Source organism: Trachurus japonicus, chromosome 12, assembly GCF_045865225.1.
Source record: "Trachurus japonicus isolate A0001 chromosome 12, Traja_1.0".
Taxonomy (NCBI): domain Eukaryota; kingdom Metazoa; phylum Chordata; class Actinopteri; order Carangiformes; family Carangidae; genus Trachurus; species Trachurus japonicus.
Genome location: NC_140918.1, coordinates 15,243,495 through 15,262,628, shown reverse-complemented (window position 1 = coordinate 15,262,628; position 19,134 = coordinate 15,243,495). Strand labels below are relative to the sequence as shown.

The window sequence follows — 19,134 nt, the reverse complement described above, 5'->3', positions numbered from 1 at the left end:
ATTTATTAAATCATTTGTAGTCTCTAAAATCACCAAACTTCATATGAAGACACACCAAGACTGACTCAGTTTCATAAAGAAGATTTGATCTCCCTCTTGTGGAGAGAAATTGAATGTTCCTGCAGATTGGGCAAAAATGTTGCTGGAGGCTACCTTGTCTCTTTTTCTATTTTTGTCTGCCTTCCCTCTTGTCCAGCTTAACCTTTTCAGACTGTGACATTTCCATTTTGTGTATCTTAGAAAAATTGTCTGTGCAGCACAACTGTTGAAGAAAATACAGCTTTATACAGTGACATTTATCCTTGATTAATGCCTTCATCGAAGATCAAGTGGGTGGTTTAAAAAAAAAACACATGAAGCTCAATATAGTGCGGAGATTGACTTCATTACACAGGAGCAAAGGCATTTTTGAATCCTCCATGAAATAATAAAATTGCCTTCAGGGCTTTCTCAATACAGCCACAGAGTTTACTGAGGGTCATCTGAATATCCATTCATCCACAGGAATGAAGTGACCACTTTTATTCATCAATGCCAAATCACAGTCTACAAACACTTGTGCCTCACTTGGAAATGTGTATTATTCGCTGTATAGTCTTTACTGGCATGTTGTATAAAGTCTTTATCCCTTTGTGTTTTTGAAGGATCTCATCTCTTCCCTTTATAAAGTAGGCTAGTGTCGGATTGAAAAAACAGGAAAACTGACATTGCGTGTTCGTTTATTCCAAGAGAGGACAAACAACGACGTTCCGGTTAACTATTTATTAAATTGGATCATCAAACGAATCAGTTACAATAAACTCTCCTGTTCAAGAAATCGCAGTCTGCAAGAAGTTAGCTGCAAACCACCATCCCAAGACAGCAAGAATTCTCTGTCATCTGCTCAAGACAAAAGCGTTACATTAATGTTTAATACTATGTGTGTGTAATTAATTCTTATTGGTCAAAAACAGGTGGGGAGTGGCTGTGGTTTAGACTTAGCCCCCTCCTTCGTTGGTGCCCTCTGGCTGGCACAGGTTGGTCCCATCTTCCCAGCACACGAACCTCTGGACCTGAAACACAACAAAACCCTCCCTACACTGACATAAATTTTCCATCCCAGGTGCCTGAGGGTCCAAGGCAGATAATACAGATCATAAAACTCTTCCTCACAATGCTTCATTCAGCAGGGCTCACAGGCCTCCCATCCTCTCCTCCCTTCGGCCTTGGAGATGTTTTGCTTTCACTGTGGCTCTGTGTGCTCTCAACTTGCCTCTGAATGATCAAACAGGTTACTGGTATTCATTGCATTATGAATTAAGCTCAACACAAATCTATATGGTTTGCTTATAAGTTTCAGTTGTCTTTAAACTCTACTTAAACTTTACTACCTAAACTAAAGTGAAAGCATAAACATATAAATCTTATGTCCTGGCTCCTATCTCTCCATGTGTTAACCCTTCGTACCACAGGGCTAATGCTTGACTCCCTCTCATTCTTCAACAGGACACAACAGCGCAAATACAGTTCAGAACAACTTACATAAAGTCAAAAGTTTCACACCACTCAGGATTAACTTGTTTAAATGGGTAAAATGTGTAAGTACTAAAACAATCATTAGTGAGATATATTCAGTGTTGATCAGTAATGTCAAAGTGGAGAATATATGTTCAGTGTTAGTTCTGATGAGGTAACTGTGTGCAGCTTGGCAATTTCCAGTGTAGAGACACAGGTTCAGCTTTATCTCATCAGTCAGTAAGACAATGGTGTTCTGTTTTATTTGAGATGATGAGCAATGTAAAATACACAAAACAAATTTAGAACACCCTTGTGCAACAGCAGGGTTTGCGAGAATTTTAGTCTTGGATTCATTTCTAAATGTGGTAACAATGGTTTGGCACAGACATTTTCATTTTGTTGAATCATTAACTTTTAGTTCCACATATCAGCCTGTTCATCTCACAGTCCTCAGAGGCAGATCTAAAGGATTACAGCAGGGGGCTATTACTGACATTTGTTTTCTTTTAAAACTTAAAAAACTCAAACTTAATTAATTCCCTCAAAGTTAAATATCATAAAGATGGCAAGTCCCTCTCACTGAGACTTAATGGATAGCAAATTATTATAAGGACAGTAAATGCCTTGTTGCTTGAAATAATTTTTTCACAAGTAGCCTATTTATTTTAAATAAGAGTAGGCTTGCAATAGGTGCTGTAATTTACATGCAGCCATAAAACGTTCCTTTGGCAACAGTAGCCTACCTATTGATTTAGATAAGAGTGAATAACAATACCTACCACACATACACAGACTTCTTTCATATGAACAGCCAGCAGCTGACGGCTCTACTTCACGAGTGGATAAGGCTGTTGCGTTCAGGGCCGCGGGGTTTCACGCTAATTACGCCGCTTCAGTGGGTTTAACCATGAGCCTCTAACCCGTGACGGTCATGAGGGTTTTCTACCCCTCTCCTCTCTCCGGTAGTGCTGGGGCAAGATATTTGAGGAGTGGAAAAAACACAGAGCTCCGTCTTTTTTTGAGAAGCCATCCCAATCAGAAGAACTGTTTCTCTTCAATCTAATTATCCAATTTGGTAAGATTTGGTTCAATTCGCTTCTCTTTTTCTTCTTCTTCTTCCAGCAGAGGTAGCCCTATTGTGGATGCTGTAGTAGAATATGTTTGTATTGTGAAAAGAGTTTGCTTAGTTTATTGTAAGGTGAGCTCCAGATAGTTAGATGCTGTAGCTAGTATGATGCCTGTTGCATGTATAGCCTATATGCTCTTTACATCTATTCCAACAGGTCAGGATGTCTATATCACTGACAGATTTCTCTCAGACTATAGATCTACTTTGAAATATTGATAGGTTATTGCTTCCTTGTCTGTTTCACAACCTGTTAATCTTTCTATTTGCACAACTATGCAAAAAGATCAACCTAATCCTGTAACAAAAAATGTAAAAAAAAATATTTTCTTATTCTTTTTATGTATCTAGCCCTTTATTTTGATATATCTTAGTAGTGTCTTAAGGAGAGGAGGAGAAGAATGACTTCATTTACATTATAAAAAGTAATATGTGAACCATTGGAGAAAAATGTGGACCTATTACATTGCTTGCAATAGTCACTGACTAGTTGGTAAAGGTGTTTTTTTCCTGACTTTCAGCTTGATGCGGTGTAATCACACACACAGAATGCCTCGTGGAGACTTCAACATTTATTTTGCCAGCAGCAGACGGGGATATGTCAGAGCCGAGGAGTATGTATCTATTTTTTTGGTTGTGGAGCTTTACTAATCTGATATAGGTCTTTGTTATGTAGATACTGTAAAACTCACATATGAATGTGAGAGATTAATCAAAAGTTTTCATATTGTTTGAAATCCAGGGCAGTGGGAATAGTTCTGCTGGTGGTCATCATAGCAGCTTTGCTGTTGCTGGGCTGCTGGTACTTCAAGAAGAGGAGTGGCTACAAAATAATCAGGGTGAGACCATCATCATCATCATACGACCTTTCTTTATTCCACATTTTACATCAGCAGTGGAAGTTGGATGAATGTTGAATGTTAAACCTCAAACATGATCTCAACAATGAATGCACAATGTGTTCTAATCTTTCAAGATGCCCCTGGCATATCTTTTCACTCTCAGTTTTCTCTCTTTTTCTCTCATGGATGCCTGTCCTCGTTTCTCAATGTTTTTCCATAACTCTTAACAAATCTTTCTCTCTCCTGCAGAGCCCCAGATCACCAGGGTCACCAGGTTTCACAACAGGCCAATACTCTGAGGCAGGACCTTCAGCAGATAACAAGATGGCTCTCACTGACTTTGGCAGCTTCCGACCTGCGGTGAGATACTTTACAGGCACTCCATTACATTCTCTTAACCCTGACACGTATTTTCAGTGCCACTCACCACAGATGGACAGGAAGTAATAATGGCTATTATTTTTTAATACAACAAATAAACTATTAAATAAATTCTGTGAAACCTAAAGTCGGCTAAAGCCTTAGGGCTCACGGGAACACAGTGTAGAGCATGTGAAACTGATGCAATGTGCGCCTGAAGGAGAGATTATTATGTCACCAGACTTGGGTATTAAAAACGTTTCATTCCCAAGGGAGGTATGTGTTTGTGTGTGCCAGAAAGGAGGGGGTGGGGGTTGCTGATTTCAGATCATATGAGGTTGTGCTGATCATCCCATCATGTTCCTTTCCACGAGTTCGGAGTCCACAAGAGGAAAGTTCAAGATTTTTAAAACACACGCCTCAAGTTTACGAATAGGAAACTGAACTCCTTATGTGTGTTCGTTTTACTTGCAATATAATGATGGGATGTTTTTGCTTCATTTCCAGCTGTTTAATTTTTGGATGTATTTGTCACACCCTTCTCCAGGTTCCAAATGCTCCTCCTGCCTATGAAAAGATTGCCACTGGGCCACTGCCTCCTCCCTATTCCCCCTGAAGGACCTCTGTAGATGATGTACAGATGTCTGAAGAAGCTTGGAAAATAAAGAAGAGCAAATTCTGAACTTCATCTGTTGTCTGATGATATATAATCTGTCACCATCAATATGGTTCTTATACTTAATAGCCTAATAGGTGAAACTAATGTATTCCTCACTTTGTAAAATTATTCACATGTATGAATGCAATGTATATACTGTAGGTTCTATCAATAAACCATAAAATATGATTTCACAAGGAAATAAATAAGGAAGCAGTTCAAACACGCTTGTCAGGGACAGTCGCATTGTTTATTTTCATGCAATAACGTCCACATTTGTTCAATGAAAATGTACCTAGTAAATATTTTTGAAAAATCTATATGGTAAAAATAAATAAATGTGACTTCAAAACATTTTATATGGGCGCAAACATGTAGTACAAATTTGTCTATTAGTTTATTTATATTGCTAAAAAGTAAAATGTAGTTTTCAAATAGTTACTAGTTGAAAAAAGGACAATGTGACAGAATCTGGACACAGACAGTTGTACTGTTCAAACTAACAGATAAAGTAGAGCAAGATGTACCAATGAATAGTATCCCAATTATTACTTCTTGAAGCAATATGTAATGGCATTGAAAATTATTACAAAAACCTTGAATTGAAGTTTCCCCTCCCGTTTTGTTACAATAGTCATACTGGCCTTGAGGTTACAAAAGGGAAAGTCAAGAGTCCATAACATTCATCTGAGGCCAACCTCAATAGTTTTCACTCAAGAAAACCATCACAGTATACATTTCCAGTATGTCTGATTGAGCATACAGTTTACCTATGATATACTAACCAAAGGGTAAAACCTACTGTATCCTAAGTGTAAGTTACGAGTCATAGTACAGCTGGAAAACAGTTCTTTAACTAATCCCAGGATTACTACAAGCGATGGATATGAGCCCTGCCGAAACTAAGCAGCTGAGAAGTGGTGTCTGAATCCTCGCATAGCTAGCAGTCTCACTTAATTGGTTCACTTTGTGTCTGCCTGCGAAGGCTGTAAAGAGGAATCATGTGTGCGTAGTGCTCCAGTGGAACTGTTGGGGGAAAACAACAGTGCATCCAGTGGTTTGGGGCAGGCATTCAGCTCCACTGGATTAACTGGGCACTGAGCTGTACTCAAAACAGCACCATCAGGGCTAATTAGTAGCTTGGATGCTACATTGGTATGCATACCTAAGGCTGAGGTCTGCAGAGAGTGCTTTCCAAGTGCTTGATTGGTTAGATTGGCAGGTAGGTGAATGGTGTTGTTTATCTTCAGTGATGTGATAGGTTGAGCTGGAGTGATTATTACAGTGCTGCTTGATGGGGATGTGGTAGCTGCAGGTGCGGTTTCGTAGGTGTTAACAGCGCTTCCAATTGGTGGGACTGTAGCAATGGGTAGCGTCTGCATCCTAGACACTGTGCTTACAATTGGTGGGACAGCCACCGTTGGCAACACTTGTGTACGTGCACCAGCAAGCACTGGCTGCATGCCTGTCAGCACCTGTTTTTTGATTGACGTGTTGCCTAGTCCACCATGTAGCAGAGCCTGTGAAAGCGATGTGGAGGGTGCCCCAATTCTAACTGCTGTCTGCTGGGGCTGTATGCCAGGGCCTGGGGTTGTCATCGAAACCACCTGCTGGGCAGGAAGAGAAGAATGCAAAGGTGTGCCTGCTACCAGAGGAGCTGCAGCTGAGAGTGGTGTTGGAACTGGTATTACAGGACTGGGCAGGGACACAGATGATGGGCTTGGTAAAATAGGCAAAGATGATAGAGGTGCTGCTAATCTGGGCAAAGGGTGTGTTGCCGCAGGCAAAATTGTGGATGAACATTCAGTTTGCGTGGGTGTACCTGCAGCTAATTTGATTGCAGCCAATGCTGGACCAAAAGAAGGAGCACGGGTTAGCCCTGGGGAAAGTAGGGCCGGTACACTGCCTAACCTTGGTGGGGTTGAGACCAGAGTTGGGGTACCTACAGGAGGTGATGCAAAAGGACCAGCCTGCACAGCTGGTAATCTAGGCAGAGCAGACACTACATTTGTTTTACTGGGTAACAACGTTGAGCCTAGGCCAGGTGTCCCTGTTAGTTGGACTGGTGTGACACTGGGAGTGGTTGCTAGCAATGAAGGACCAACAGCAGGTGTGCATGCTACAAAAGGAGAGCTTGCGGCTGGTACACCAGACAACCTAGCAGGGGATTGGGGTAATACTGGTGCTCGAGGAGCTACAGTGGCCTGGCTTGCCCCATGGGAGGGTAATGATGCTCCAATGCCAGCAGCACTGGTGCTAGGCACTTGCTGTGGTGCAGGGCTAGAGATGATGAGGACATGACTGCCTGGACCCAAACCCTGGGGAGGGACGACAAAGCGTGCACTGTTGAGAAGGATTTGTGTGCCAGCAGCAAGGGGCGTAGAGGTGTTAATGACTATCCTCTGCTGAATTGTGCCAGTAGCAGAGTTGGTAAATGGGGTGCTCGTGGTTGTTGCAGAGGAGGTGGATGTACAATTGTTGTTAACAGCAACTTGAGTGGAAGATGGGAAGGAAGAGGTTTCCTCACCAATGCCACTTTGGATTTTTGAGTGCTGACGGACAAGAGCGAGTGTGGAGGTTCGGGCTTGGCTGCTCTGGACAGTAGTGGTTACCTGAGCAGGAAAGCTGCTGGATGGTCCACTTGCACACATTCCAAGGTCCTTCTTGACCAAGCTTCCTGTTGGCAGGGTGGCACCAGTAGATGTGGACGAGCCTATTTGGGAGATCATGGTGAAGGGAGGCATACCCTGGAGTTGAGAGCTGGTGGTCAGAGCATGAGAAGTAAGCTGTGTAGAGCACGTTGTGGTGGTATTCAAACTTGTGGCCGGGACAAGTTCAGTGGTGGAGGTTGCTGGGAACCCTGTATCTGAGACAGAAGCTGGCATGTTCTTGGAAGGAGAACGCGACAGGGCACCAATTGTCTGTCCGATGGTTGTTGTCTTCCCTGACAACTGGATTTGAACCCCTGGAGATACATGAGAAAAATATTTTACTCAATTACCCAACATTGTTAAAGCGTGCTGTATTTGAGGACCAAGTATTACAAATTTAAAATAATATTGAATTTTGGACAGGTTCGTTGGTGTATTAAAAGTAGTTTGTTTCCTTGATACAAGGCCCCACAGTGTCTGTTGGCCAATCATCTACCTTATCAAATGATCATTTGTAAAACTGACAGAATCAGTGAGTTCATGATCATCCATGTTTCTCAGCACAACACATGATTGGATTGGAATTGTGTTTATTTTGTATTCTTATTATGGTATTCATTAATCTTACTCTATTACAAGTACTGCTTTCTTTTTTCTGCTATTGCTATTTGATATTATCTGTGCTATACATTTATTTGCTGTTGTCTGCTGCTGCAACCTTGTAAATTTAGGGGACGAATAAAGGATTATTTTATTTTATGTTTTGTTTTAATAGTTAGGATCAAGATCAGCATGAGCAACATGTGCATGAAATAGTTACTACTCATGGCCTAAAAGGTTAATAAAGACTTATTATGTATAGCTTGATGTAATATTTTTTAGTTACCATTATGCCACATTTCACTATGACGTCAATATGCACAAGCTGCCCAAATCAAATACAAAATACAGCAGTTATGAAAATTCCAGTAATAAATCACAGAAAACAAACCTACCTGAGGGTAGACTGATGTTCTTGATCTTGGACAATGCCTCTGAGCTGCCACTGCCCATAGGTTGGTGTGGGCTTAATCCCATCTTTTGAGACTGGCTTGATAACGGAGTTGTCAGCAGCTGTCCACTACCGTCCACTGTTGCTATCACCTGCTTTGGAATGCTTCCTATGGAGGTGGTGGAAGATGTCACTGTGGGCTGACTGATGAACATAACTCTTGAAGTAGGAAGTGATTTTGTAGAAGAGAGTGTACCCTTCGGTAAGGCTACATTTGAGGTGGAGGAAGAGGAGGGAGTAACCAGGATGTATTTAGTAACTTGGGACCTCTCATCTGTACTAGCTCGTTTCACAGCAGTCTTGCCGATGACTTCTGCTTGTGTGAGAACTTGCGAAACACCAGAAGTACTCAGTGATGGGACAACGACAGTGTTTTTTACTAATGATGATTGAAAATGAGAACCAGCAGCAGCTGTTTGTGCTAACTGGACAGTCTTTGCTGCAACTGTAGAACAAGCTGAGGTGCTGGAGCCTTGACTTAAAGAAACAGTAGTGCCTACAGTCTGGCTTCCTGGGCCTGTGACAGGAATGCTACCAGTGACTGCAGTGTGCATCAGGGTTGTGACAGTGGAAGGGGACTTAAATACTGAAGGAACCTGCTTCTGAGGTTGGGCTACTGAGATACTTGTCCCTGCTGGGATGGTGCAAGGAGAAGTCTGGGAGGGAGCAGAAGGGGAACAAGTTGGTGACGTCTTAGATACAAGGAAGGCCTTAAACTGAGGTGAGATGGTGATGACTGGACTTGTGGGCAAAGAACCAAGTGCACTGTGGTCTGAGGATGTCTGAACTTTAACAATGCCTGTGTTGCCTCCTCTTGTTGTTACCAGGATAGATTGGGAGTCTCGGATACACACAGTCTTGAGCTCCTGCTTGGGGTCTGTAGATTTGATAGGCTCAGTGGAAACTACACTGGAAGGAGTTGTGATGAGCGAGGGGTTTGGTGTGACAGTTTGTGGTGTGCTCGCTTGGCTACTGCAGACCAGCGACCCCTTGAACCCTGTGGCGTTCAGGGTCCCATGTTGCTGATGAGGGGAAATAGAAGGAGGAGGAGTTCTCACTGTCCTGGCATCTTTTAAGGGAGCCACCTGCTGAACAGGGATTCTGTTTTCAGGAATGGTGAACCCAGGCACATTGGTGGACATACATAAGGGGCTGGCCACTTTAGAAACTGGGACCTGAATACCCTTTGATTGTTGTTGGTGTACAGAAGATGCCCTTTCTTCTGTTTTGTGAATAAGAAGGTTAGAAGGCAAAATTACTACTTGCTGCATGACCTTCTCCCCAGTGTTCTGATTGGTGACAGGGTGAACAGAGATCTTGACTGGGTTGCTGTTGTCTTTTCTTACTAGGTGACCCAGGCCCTCGGGTACCTTGTACACAACCTGGACAGGACTTTTTGGTACAGTCTGGGATGGTTTGGCCTGTGGTGATTTAAGAGGAGCTGCCGTCACTGTGGCCATTCCTGACTGACTATGTACTTGGAGTTGTTGTAGTCCTTGTGCCTGATTTTGTTGTGAGTTTTGCTGGGAACTGGATGGAGAAGTTTGTGCATTTGAAGGTTTTGTGGTAGCCACTGCAGAGGTAGGCAGGGAGACCAAAGACCCTTTGCTCTTTCTTTCTATGCTGTTGACCCCTGGGAAATCAGCAGGTCGTTTCATTAAGGTCACTTTATTTCCCACACTCTTAGCCAGCAGGGTGGGGATGGGCGTGTAGCCCTTAGGTAGTCCAGTGGTCGGGTGGAGGATGGTGGGTCTGGGTGACGGTGAAGTCTGAGCTGGGGACCCTGCTGTCCATGCTGAGTTTGAATCCCTGGATTGAGTTGATGGGATCAGTTCAGATCTAGACTGCAACCCAGAGTGCACAGTAGAAGCAATGTTAGTGCTGCCAGTCTGGAGTCTGGACAGCAGGTTGACGCCTTTCTCTGTGCCAGCCACAGGATGTTTCAGGTGGATGGGAGGTACGTAGGTCGTCATTGTCTCTCTAGCAGAGTCAGCCACAAAATCCCTGGTGTTTGCTGAGAAGACAATAGAGATATCTATTAGGAATGGGTGAGTCGATTAGCCATCTACACTTAAACAGGCAGGTAGACTTAACTTTGGGGCAGTTAAATAAGATCAGCACCATTTAGAACTAAAATTAGTGCATCACAGTCATAGGCCTCCACCAATCAGCCAAACTGTAGGAAATATGGTCACAATCTCCCCGTTCTAAGTTAAGAGTACTGACTAATACCCAGAAGCTTTTTGAAGAACATTATAATGTCCCACTATTGTCCCATGCCCCTTTTCACATTGTCATTTTATCCTATTAGACATTTGTGTTTAATGGTTGCAAAATTACCATAATAATTTGTGAGTAATGGCCACAATGTGTTTTGTGGAGTCCCTGTGACATTGATATAAGTGCAGAGGCAGAACAGGGAATACGCAATTAGAATCATTATGATTACGTTACAGTAGCAAAAATTCAAATGTTAGATTGTAGTTTAATTACTTTACCTCCACTCCAAAGACCCCTGGGTACTATATGTTCAAGGTCTTCCACTTCTGATCTTCTATAATGATCTGTGAGTGAAAACACCTCTTTCCCTGAACCTCTCTCTTCATCCTCATCTGATGATGATGATGATGAAATACACTCCTCACGCACAAAGTTATTGTACTCTGGGTGCTTCTTGAAATCATCAAATTCCTTCTTCAAACGAAGCCTGATACAGAAGCAGGAGAAGAGAAAATAAAGCTGGGATTTAAGAAGTTTTATCAAAGTTATGGTTAATATGCTTTGTGCTCAAATGAAGCAAAGACAAACAAAGCATCATTAACAGGGGGAAGCTGAAATGTTGTTGTGCTCCAGTCCTCATTGAAATGTCAAATGAGTTGTACCTGTTCCTTTGGTAGGCCTTAACAAGTTTGGGTTCCCAGGGTGAAAGCTCATTCAGTAGTCTGATTAGAGTGCTGTGGAGGTCTTTCACTGCTTCTCTCCTATAATACCACCGGCCCTGCCAATTCAAATATGTGAAAGAAACATTCATCAGGCCACCAACATTCAAATATGAGAATTCTGTGAACACATTGTATTCTGTAAGGCTCTGGGGCACATTGGTACAACATATTATCAAAACCATGAACGTCACATACCAGTCTCTTTTTGGTGCTCTCCAAGTCATCAAGCTCGTCTTCTGTCTTACTGATCAAGTCTCGCAACTCCTCAAGACTGGTGCATACCAGCTATATGGAAGAAAAAACTGGGTAAGAACATCTTTTTAAATAAGATCTTATTAAAAACAGAGAGACAAGGAAAATAGGGGTTATAGTTTTATTTTTTTTAATCATTGCTTAAATAATACAGAATTTAAAATACACTGCAATAGAAATGAGTGTATCATTTAGCATGAGTCTGAATACCTTAAATGATGGTTCAACTGAAGGTTCATCTTTCACTTTCTTTGAAGATTCAAGTTTTTTTCCTGTTAAAAAGACCAATAAATGATTAGTGAAAAAAGTAACTGATAAAGCATTTAAAAAACAAAAAAAACAAAAAACATTTGGCACTGTGGAAATGAATGCACACTGGCTGATGCAATACCAAATGAAACCACTGACTGGACAAACATCAATATTAAGCTCTTGAGCCATTTCTCACCCATTTTGTGTTTTTTCTTCTTGTCTTTTCTCTTGATTGTTGTGGTAACTCTCCGCACTGCAGACTTGGCAGCCTCAGCTGGGGACAGCCTCATCCTGTCCATGTGCTGCAGCTGCTTGTGCTCTCCTTTCACCCTCGGCAGCTGTTCCCTCCCTCGCTTTTTCTTCCGCTTTTTTTTTTTTGTCCAGATTTTGTCATTCATCCTCTCTTCACTTGAGTTTTGAGAGCTCTCAGAGGACAGCTGTGTTGCTTGCCCCGATGTGCCACAGCAGCAGTTGTGCCCGTCTGATTTAACATTACTAGTTTTGCTTTTACCACATTCCAAACAGGAAGATCTTTGGTGATCCCGACTGGGACTGTCTCCCTCCATTTTGAGCTCCAACGGTTTGGTTGGTGAGGCCAGATTCACTGAGCGAGCGGGGGACCTGCCTGTGTAGCTGTGCTCCCCTACACTCAGACAAGGCTCCTGTGTTTCTGCTTTGATGGTGCGCATTGAGGACAATGAGAAGTCCGGCTCCTGTTTTAATGTGAGTCTCTTCGATTGACGCTCGAACACAGCAGTCTCTTCCTTAAAAGTCATTTTTACACCACTGCTTCCAGTTGAACTAGTATGTGAAAGGGACAAGGACTTAGTGTGTATTTTCAAGTCCAATTTAGAGTCTTCACATGAGTCTCCATCAGAGGACCCCGATTCAGACTCTTCCTCCTTCTTCAGTGGCCACAGTTTAAACCTTTTTTTATCTTCCTCTCTATCCCCATTTTCCCTTTTGAAAACTCTGAGTGTTTCTGCTCTTTCTTTTCCAAACTCATCAGACTCCCCTGTGTCCATGGAGGCACTGAAACACTCCTTGTCACTTTTATTCCCCCCAGGCTTCATCCCATCTGACTCCTCGCCCTCTGTCCCTTGCTCTATTTCAACCCTTCTGACCAATGCTGAAGGGAAAGGGAGAGCTGGGGGTGTGCTGGGGCTCTGGCAGTATATCCTCAAGTCTGCACCACAGAAATGTGGGAAATGTATATAGGCATTCTCCTTGCTGTCATAGCCCAAAACAGACTCCCTACATTCATGGATAGGCTGGGCCAGCACGGCATCCTGCACACCTTTCTGTGTCTCATACACGTGATCACACAGCCCCTTCAAAAGCCACACTCGCTGGTAGAAATGCAACAAGTGAAACGGTTTCTCCTCCAAAGGACTCACCTCCCCAAGGATGCTGAAAAACTGGTGGCAGAGTCCCAGCTGCTCGGCCCGACCTAGCTGATCGTGGGAGGCACCGACAACTCGATACCAACCCACGACCCGCTGCCTGAGCTCTGACTCCCAGCGGCGGTAAGGCAGTGGAGGCCGGCGGTGCAAAGTGGCCCTCCGCTGGGGTGGGGACAGTAGGGAAGACATGATTTTGGAGAGCAGGAGGCTGCAGCGGGGCATCAGCAAACAACGTTCCAGCTCAAAAAATACAATCTCTGGGAGGTTGAGGGCAGTCTGTGCAAGGCAAAGGAAATGCCCTATAGCAGGGAGTTCCCAAAGTGTATCCACGGTATGGGGGGACGCCTGTGACAGCAATGTCTGCTCCCACTCTTCCACCTCTTTGGCCGACATTTCTTCAGCCTCTTTCTTCTCAAGCTCACGTTGCCTAAAAGTCAAAAAACATATTCAAATTGTTGGCTGTTTACCCCCACCACATTTAAACTAATTTCTTGTAATATTTCACCCTAAAATAAGATAAATGTAACTAAAATACTTTCTCACCTCTTCTCTTCCTTGGCCCTCTGTTGCTCCTCTAGTCGTAAAGTCTGGACCATGATCGACTCATGCCCACCAACAGTGAGAGTAGCCAGGCTTCGAGGTGCGAGTCTCCTTCTCGTGGACGTGCCCCCTGATCCCCGTTCCTCTTCTGCACCAAAACGTCCTTTAGAAGTCACTGCCAGGGTCGTCTTCTCCCGCATCGTCCTCGTTTGACAGACGAAGGGAAATCACAGATGTGTCAATATGAAATAAAGGTGCTTAATGGTAGACATTATATTTACATTAAAAGGTGCTATCCATGTAACTGAGATACTATTCGATTAATAATTGGTTTATATATGCTCCTGAAGACACTCCTATTCTCTCATTAGCAATAATTATTATTATTACAGACTGTGTGCAGCACTATCAGTATTTTTAACTGGTTGATAACAACAACAAAATTCTACTACTGTTTCAAAAATTGCATCTATTAAATAGTTGTGAGCTCATAAAAAACTTTTGGTGCCCTAATTAACTTATGTCATAGTACATATCATTTTGATTACAGTTGTGCAATTTTGATCATCTACCAGCTCAGCAATTTGTATTAACACTATCATTACACTGTGTTTACCTGGACAGCAATGTAAGCTTCTGCTCCAACATGATTTCCAGCTTTTGAGCCTGTTTGGAGATCCAGTGGTCCACCCCATGGTAGCGATAACAGTTCTCCAACATCAGCCTGAAGTCTGCAACAAACTCTGTTATGGTCTCATACTCTTGGCTGATGAACTTTTCCTCCATCCTCCGCAAGCACATCGACTGCCTGAGCTGTGCCCCACCTCGGCCCCGGACCCCTCCAATACCATGCTGGGCCTCCTGGTGGCCGATGGGATGGAGGAACGGGCTGGTGATCCCTTTGTGCTTGTCCAGGAGAAAGCCAGTGAAGATCCTATAAGCCTGCTGGACCTCATAGTTCATGTCCTCTTCAAAGCTGTTGCTGTTGGTGGAAATGCAGACCTCGGGGAGAGATAGGTCACTGTTAGAAAACTCTGACATACCATCATTGCTCAGAGCAAGATGCTCTCCCTCTCCGGTAACATCTCCGCTGTCATCAGGACAGTGTAGTGCCACCATAGTCTCAACTTCACAGGCACCATTACTGAGCTCCTCCTCCGTCACTAATAGGTCAGTGCCTTCAGTGCTGTTGCTCATCACTTTGGATTGTGAGGACATTATGTCGGGGCTGGGCTCTGGATCCTGGTCAGTCACAGTCAAGTCTTGGCTGTGGAACAGTGGTTGGCTACAAGCTGCTGTGATTTGGTCTGTCGTATCACCCTGATCCATGGTGCAGCCACCTGAGATGGGTAACAGGTGTCACCTAAGGTGAACTCCGATGCTGCAGACAATACTCCAACATAGTTTTGATGCAAGGGAAAACTGCAACGAGACACATAAAAAGAGCTTATTAAGCATGTATACAGTCAGGTCTAAATTTGGGTTATCATACCTACAAATCCTGAGATCGCTTGTCTGTCGTTATAATAACTCCTGTTATGGCAGGTGCTCACATTATTACAGCCACAAGATGAAACACTACGATGTTTACCTCGTGTGAATGTATCCGAATTACTATCAACTGAACGTGCTTCGTCTACCTCTTTAATCTCTAACGTTACAAACTTTTCTTTTTTTCCTGGATCAATGACTAGCTAGCTTGAAGTTAACTAGCTAACAGCGAGCTAGCTACTTAACGGGCAGTTTAATCAACAATCAGTGAACAAAGTTTGTTCTGCTTTCTCATACACACAGATATCACGCGCAACTCCCTTATCACGTCTGTCTTCTGATCACGTGCAAAATAAAAAAACAAAACAAAAACACAACTTGACCACAAGGCAGAGCTTGGCTGGTTTAAAACGACATTACCTCGACGTTTTCAGTGCGGCTCCAGACACGCACCAGGCACAGACACAGCTTTTAGCAAAGCTTAGCAGCAGCAGCAGCCTCGGCAGTTTGCTAGCTGGGTTAGCTCGCTATTGTCTCCAAAAACTGCGGCCTGCAATTGCTGCGTTCGCCGTCCATGGTGGAAATTTTGTTGCAATTGCATGTCCGGCAGACAAAAAGTTATGCAGACACCTCATGTCGTCAGCGCACGGAGTGATGTCAGTGACAGCAAGATGGCTAAAGGAGCATTAGCCGGAGTATTAACACTAGCTGATTGTCCGACAATGCATAACAGTTCATTATCGCTACAGCCATCCAGCTAACCGGCTAGGTTTGCAAGTTGACAGCTACTTTAGGACACTTGGAAATTGCCAGGTTCACTTTAGAGACAATTTTTGCGCCATGTTTCAGATCTCTTCTGAACCTGGTAGGGTTACAAAAAAAAGCTAGTAACGGACTACTGTGGCTTGCCTGAAGACTACTGAACCGTCCACTTCACTTCCACCCTGCGTGCGTGCGCCAGATGCAAATGTGCGCAGCCTGACGTAGCCAGCTGGTCGCGTGTCATACCAAATTGTTATTTTGGTTTTTGGAGAGGAGTGATGTTGACACACACGTATTTAACACTCTATTATTAACCTCAATTGTTTTATGCCACCTATTGTGAATGAAACGGGGGGCGTCTAATCACAGCTGTCATTTAATAATACAAATTACCTATAAAACATCTGTGCACAACAACAAATTAGCAGCATCCTTCTCTTTGAATATCCATTCATAACTTAAGCTCAAGTGTCTTTCATTGAGGCAGAAAATAGCAGGCATTTCTCTGTGCAGTGTAACCCCGAGCAGCATGCAGGTCTCACTTGTGACCACTAGATGCCGCTAGTGACCAATGAACGACGGACAGGCGCTCTAGTCTGACTTACTTTGCCCGTTTTATAGTCTCTCAGGTAGGCCAGATTTATAACCTCAGTCTCTTTGCCTTACCCACAATAGCCCAGTCACATGATAATCCAGGTTATGGCTGTGTTTAGGGCAAGTATGGGTCAGTCCTTATGGAGAAATCAGGATTTATAAACTACCCGAGAAAACATACTGCCTGACAGACTGTAATTAGGGCAACAAAATATGACATTGTTATGTTTTGGTCAATGTAATTAGGCCTACACTGTTATATACTGAGGTGGGGATGGACAGGGATTGGAATTGTTCATCTCCAGATTGGTGTGTTAAAACAGTGTCCCTGAACATATTTAGCGCCCCTCATTGTTTCACTACATCTGTCATGTCTATTAGCGGAGGACAGAACATGCAGCATCAGGGAATCGAGCAGATGTATTATTCTCTTATACTGACAGCTATAGACTTGCCTGTGGCACATTGAGGAGGTCTCCAGCTGGGACAGTTGTTAATTAAGCAATTATGCCACGAGAGGCCTGTGCTTTACAGTGATTTCACTTCACCTAAAAGGTATTGTAAGGCAAGGACTTTTTCATTCCAGAGCAGCTGTCTGTTTGATACACAATGATGAAAGAAAATCCCTGGTGTGCAATTGAGGGGGAATTCAAAATGCTTTAAGTCCTTTGAGTGGTGTTGTGGGAACAATCGTTTTTTATGGCAGTGTACAAAAAAGTTTTGATTTGCTGTTCAAAATTTTGATATTTCAATACTTTATTGCCATGTCAACAACATTGTTGATTGGGATTGGGATATGCTTTCAGATAGATAGATAGATAGATAGATAGATAGATAGATAGATAGATAGATAGATAGATAGATAGATAGATAGATAGAAAGTTGGACTGCGATGGAAAATGACAGTGTGTAATAGATGCAGTAAAGTATAATATATGCACTCTGTACAGATGGTAGTGCAGCGGTGTGTTCATCTGTCACAAAGAGACGGGCTGTTGTTCTGGTGAACGGTTGGAATGATCTCCTGAAATGTTCTTTGTGACAGCAGAGCTGGATGAGGCTGTTGGAGAACGAGCTCTGCTGTCTCTGCAGTGTGTCATGGAGAGTTTGTGATGCGCAGCAGTTTGACTCAAACATCTCTAGGTTCTGACCAATATTTCATTTCATGTATTTCAGTAATGAAGACCAACCACCCATCTCCTGTCCGGTTAACCCAGAAGGCCGGAGCAATTCAAAAGGTTCTTCATCAGGCAATAAAATCCGCTGCAACATTTAAAACCATGAAATGAATTAAAATTGATATACACCACATAGCACTTAAAAGCAGCTGCAGAACCCAGTTTGGTTCAGATTCAAGGTACCAGTAGCTGACTTCTCTCTATAAAGATCTAAGGGCCTTAATGGGTTTATTTTTCATGCATATCAGGGATGTATTTTGGCCTTAGGCCGGTGAGTGATTTGTAAACATGCAGCAGGGCTTTAAAATCAATTCTATAACCGAGTGTAAGCTAGTGTAAACATTTAATCAGAGCTGTGGGCTGACTTTTACAGTTTCTTGTTAGACCCGTGGCAGCACCAGCATCAATGTGTTGCAGTTTTCTAATTGTGCTTTAGAGAGGACAAGAGACTTGTTCTTTAGTCTTAAATAGGTTAATCCTACAATATACTAGTACACTAATTTAACCAAGCCTAGATTACCAGACAGGCAAAGCAGGGGTATAGGAATATACACTACTAAAGAACAGTTTTAGCTGACTGGCCTTAAGGTGAACCCTGCTTCATTAGCTCATCCCAAGGTGCTGTCTTTAAGAGCTTTATGTCAAAATCTATTTTTAAGACCCTCATTATTTCAGCTGAAAGTGTGCCTACATGGTGCAAAGATTCATTTTGTGTTTGATCAAGTAACAATACAACAAACCTGGGACTCAGCACGCACACACATGCATACACACACAAACACACGGATTGAGGCCCTGCAGGTGATTTAGGCCTGGAGCTCCATGTAAATTAAAGCAGAAGTAAGCGATCCGGTCGTTTTCGCTAATGCTGCGTTCCAGGCAGGCTTTTGAAATCGTAAATTACAGCTTCAAGTCACAACTTACGACTTTGTAGCGTTCCAGGCAACCCACTCGTGTTTTTCCGACCTGTTTTACCAGTGAAAGTCACTATAACGGCCACTCGTAACTTCCGACCCGTGAACTCCTACCAGATCAAACTGATACAACTTCACAGGACGGAAAAACACGAGTCTACGAGTTTCCTTGAACGCACCATAACAGTCCTCGTCCCTACGTCACCACATTCACGGCGTCCCTTGGCTGCACACACAGCCCTGCATGCCGTTCTCTCTCCTCATTGGATAAAAACTGTAGGATACGATAAATGTTTTCTCTTCGGCTCAGAGCAGAGCAGAGTGACTGACAGACCCGTGTTTCGGTCCAAACACTGTAAGTGATTGCTGTCGGAAGATATAACTATTTAAGACTTATATTAAAGCAGATAACAGCGGCACGGCCGTTTCGGCTAATGCTGTGTTCAAGGCAGGCTTTTGAAACCGTAAGTTACAGCTTCAAGTCACAACTACGACTTGGTAGCGTTCAACCCGTAGCTCGTGTTTTTACCGTCCTGTTGTCTGTGAAAGTTCCCTATAACTGCCACTCGTAACTTCCGACCCGTGAACTCGTACCAGATCGAACTGGTATGACTTCACAGG

The 19,134-nt window shown here is 43.2% G+C and overlaps 2 protein-coding genes across 2 annotated transcripts; one reads left to right on the top strand and one right to left on the bottom strand.

Annotated features, from left to right (window-relative positions):
- Nucleotides 1-2,352: 2,352 nt before the first annotated feature.
- mlana (melan-A) lies at nucleotides 2,353-4,513 on the top strand. The gene is made up of 5 exons (XM_085793402.1): nucleotides 2,353-2,572; nucleotides 3,145-3,237; nucleotides 3,366-3,462; nucleotides 3,715-3,825; nucleotides 4,373-4,513. The coding sequence occupies exons 2-5, from the start codon at nucleotides 3,149-3,151 to the stop codon at nucleotides 4,439-4,441; spliced, it is 366 nt and encodes a 121-aa protein (XP_085649528.1). The 5' UTR covers nucleotides 2,353-2,572; nucleotides 3,145-3,148; the 3' UTR covers nucleotides 4,442-4,513.
- A 198-nt stretch (nucleotides 4,514-4,711) lies between these two features.
- On the bottom strand, nucleotides 4,712-16,070 carry brd10 (bromodomain containing 10). The gene is made up of 10 exons (XM_085793401.1): nucleotides 15,486-16,070; nucleotides 14,191-14,996; nucleotides 13,578-13,778; nucleotides 11,828-13,461; nucleotides 11,590-11,651; nucleotides 11,323-11,412; nucleotides 11,068-11,183; nucleotides 10,684-10,892; nucleotides 8,130-10,199; nucleotides 4,712-7,448 (listed from the first exon to the last, which is right to left on the bottom strand). The coding sequence occupies exons 2-10, from the start codon at nucleotides 14,901-14,903 to the stop codon at nucleotides 5,446-5,448; spliced, it is 7,098 nt and encodes a 2,365-aa protein (XP_085649527.1). The 5' UTR covers nucleotides 14,904-14,996; nucleotides 15,486-16,070; the 3' UTR covers nucleotides 4,712-5,445.
- Nucleotides 16,071-19,134: the final 3,064 nt, after the last annotated feature.

What these genes read in the sequence shown, in the direction of transcription:
- mlana (XM_085793402.1), top strand. Translation starts at nt 3,149, where the DNA reads ATGCGGTGTAATCACACACACAGAATGCCTCGTGGAGACTTCAACATT. An exon ending in GGATATGTCAGAGCCGAGGA is followed by an intron (nt 3,238 to 3,365) that starts GTATGTATCTAT and finishes TTTGAAATCCAG; the next exon opens with GGCAGTGGGAATAGTTCTGC. An exon ending in GTGGCTACAAAATAATCAGG is followed by an intron (nt 3,463 to 3,714) that starts GTGAGACCATCA and finishes TCTCTCCTGCAG; the next exon opens with AGCCCCAGATCACCAGGGTC.
- brd10 (XM_085793401.1), bottom strand. Translation starts at nt 14,903, where the DNA reads ATGGATCAGGGTGATACGACAGACCAAATCACAGCAGCTTGTAGCCAA. An exon ending in GAAGAAAAAACACAAAATGG is followed by an intron (nt 11,652 to 11,827) that starts GTGAGAAATGGC and finishes TCTTTTTAACAG; the next exon opens with GAAAAAAACTTGAATCTTCA. An exon ending in CAGGGGTCTTTGGAGTGGAG is followed by an intron (nt 10,200 to 10,683) that starts GTAAAGTAATTA and finishes TTGTCTTCTCAG; the next exon opens with CAAACACCAGGGATTTTGTG.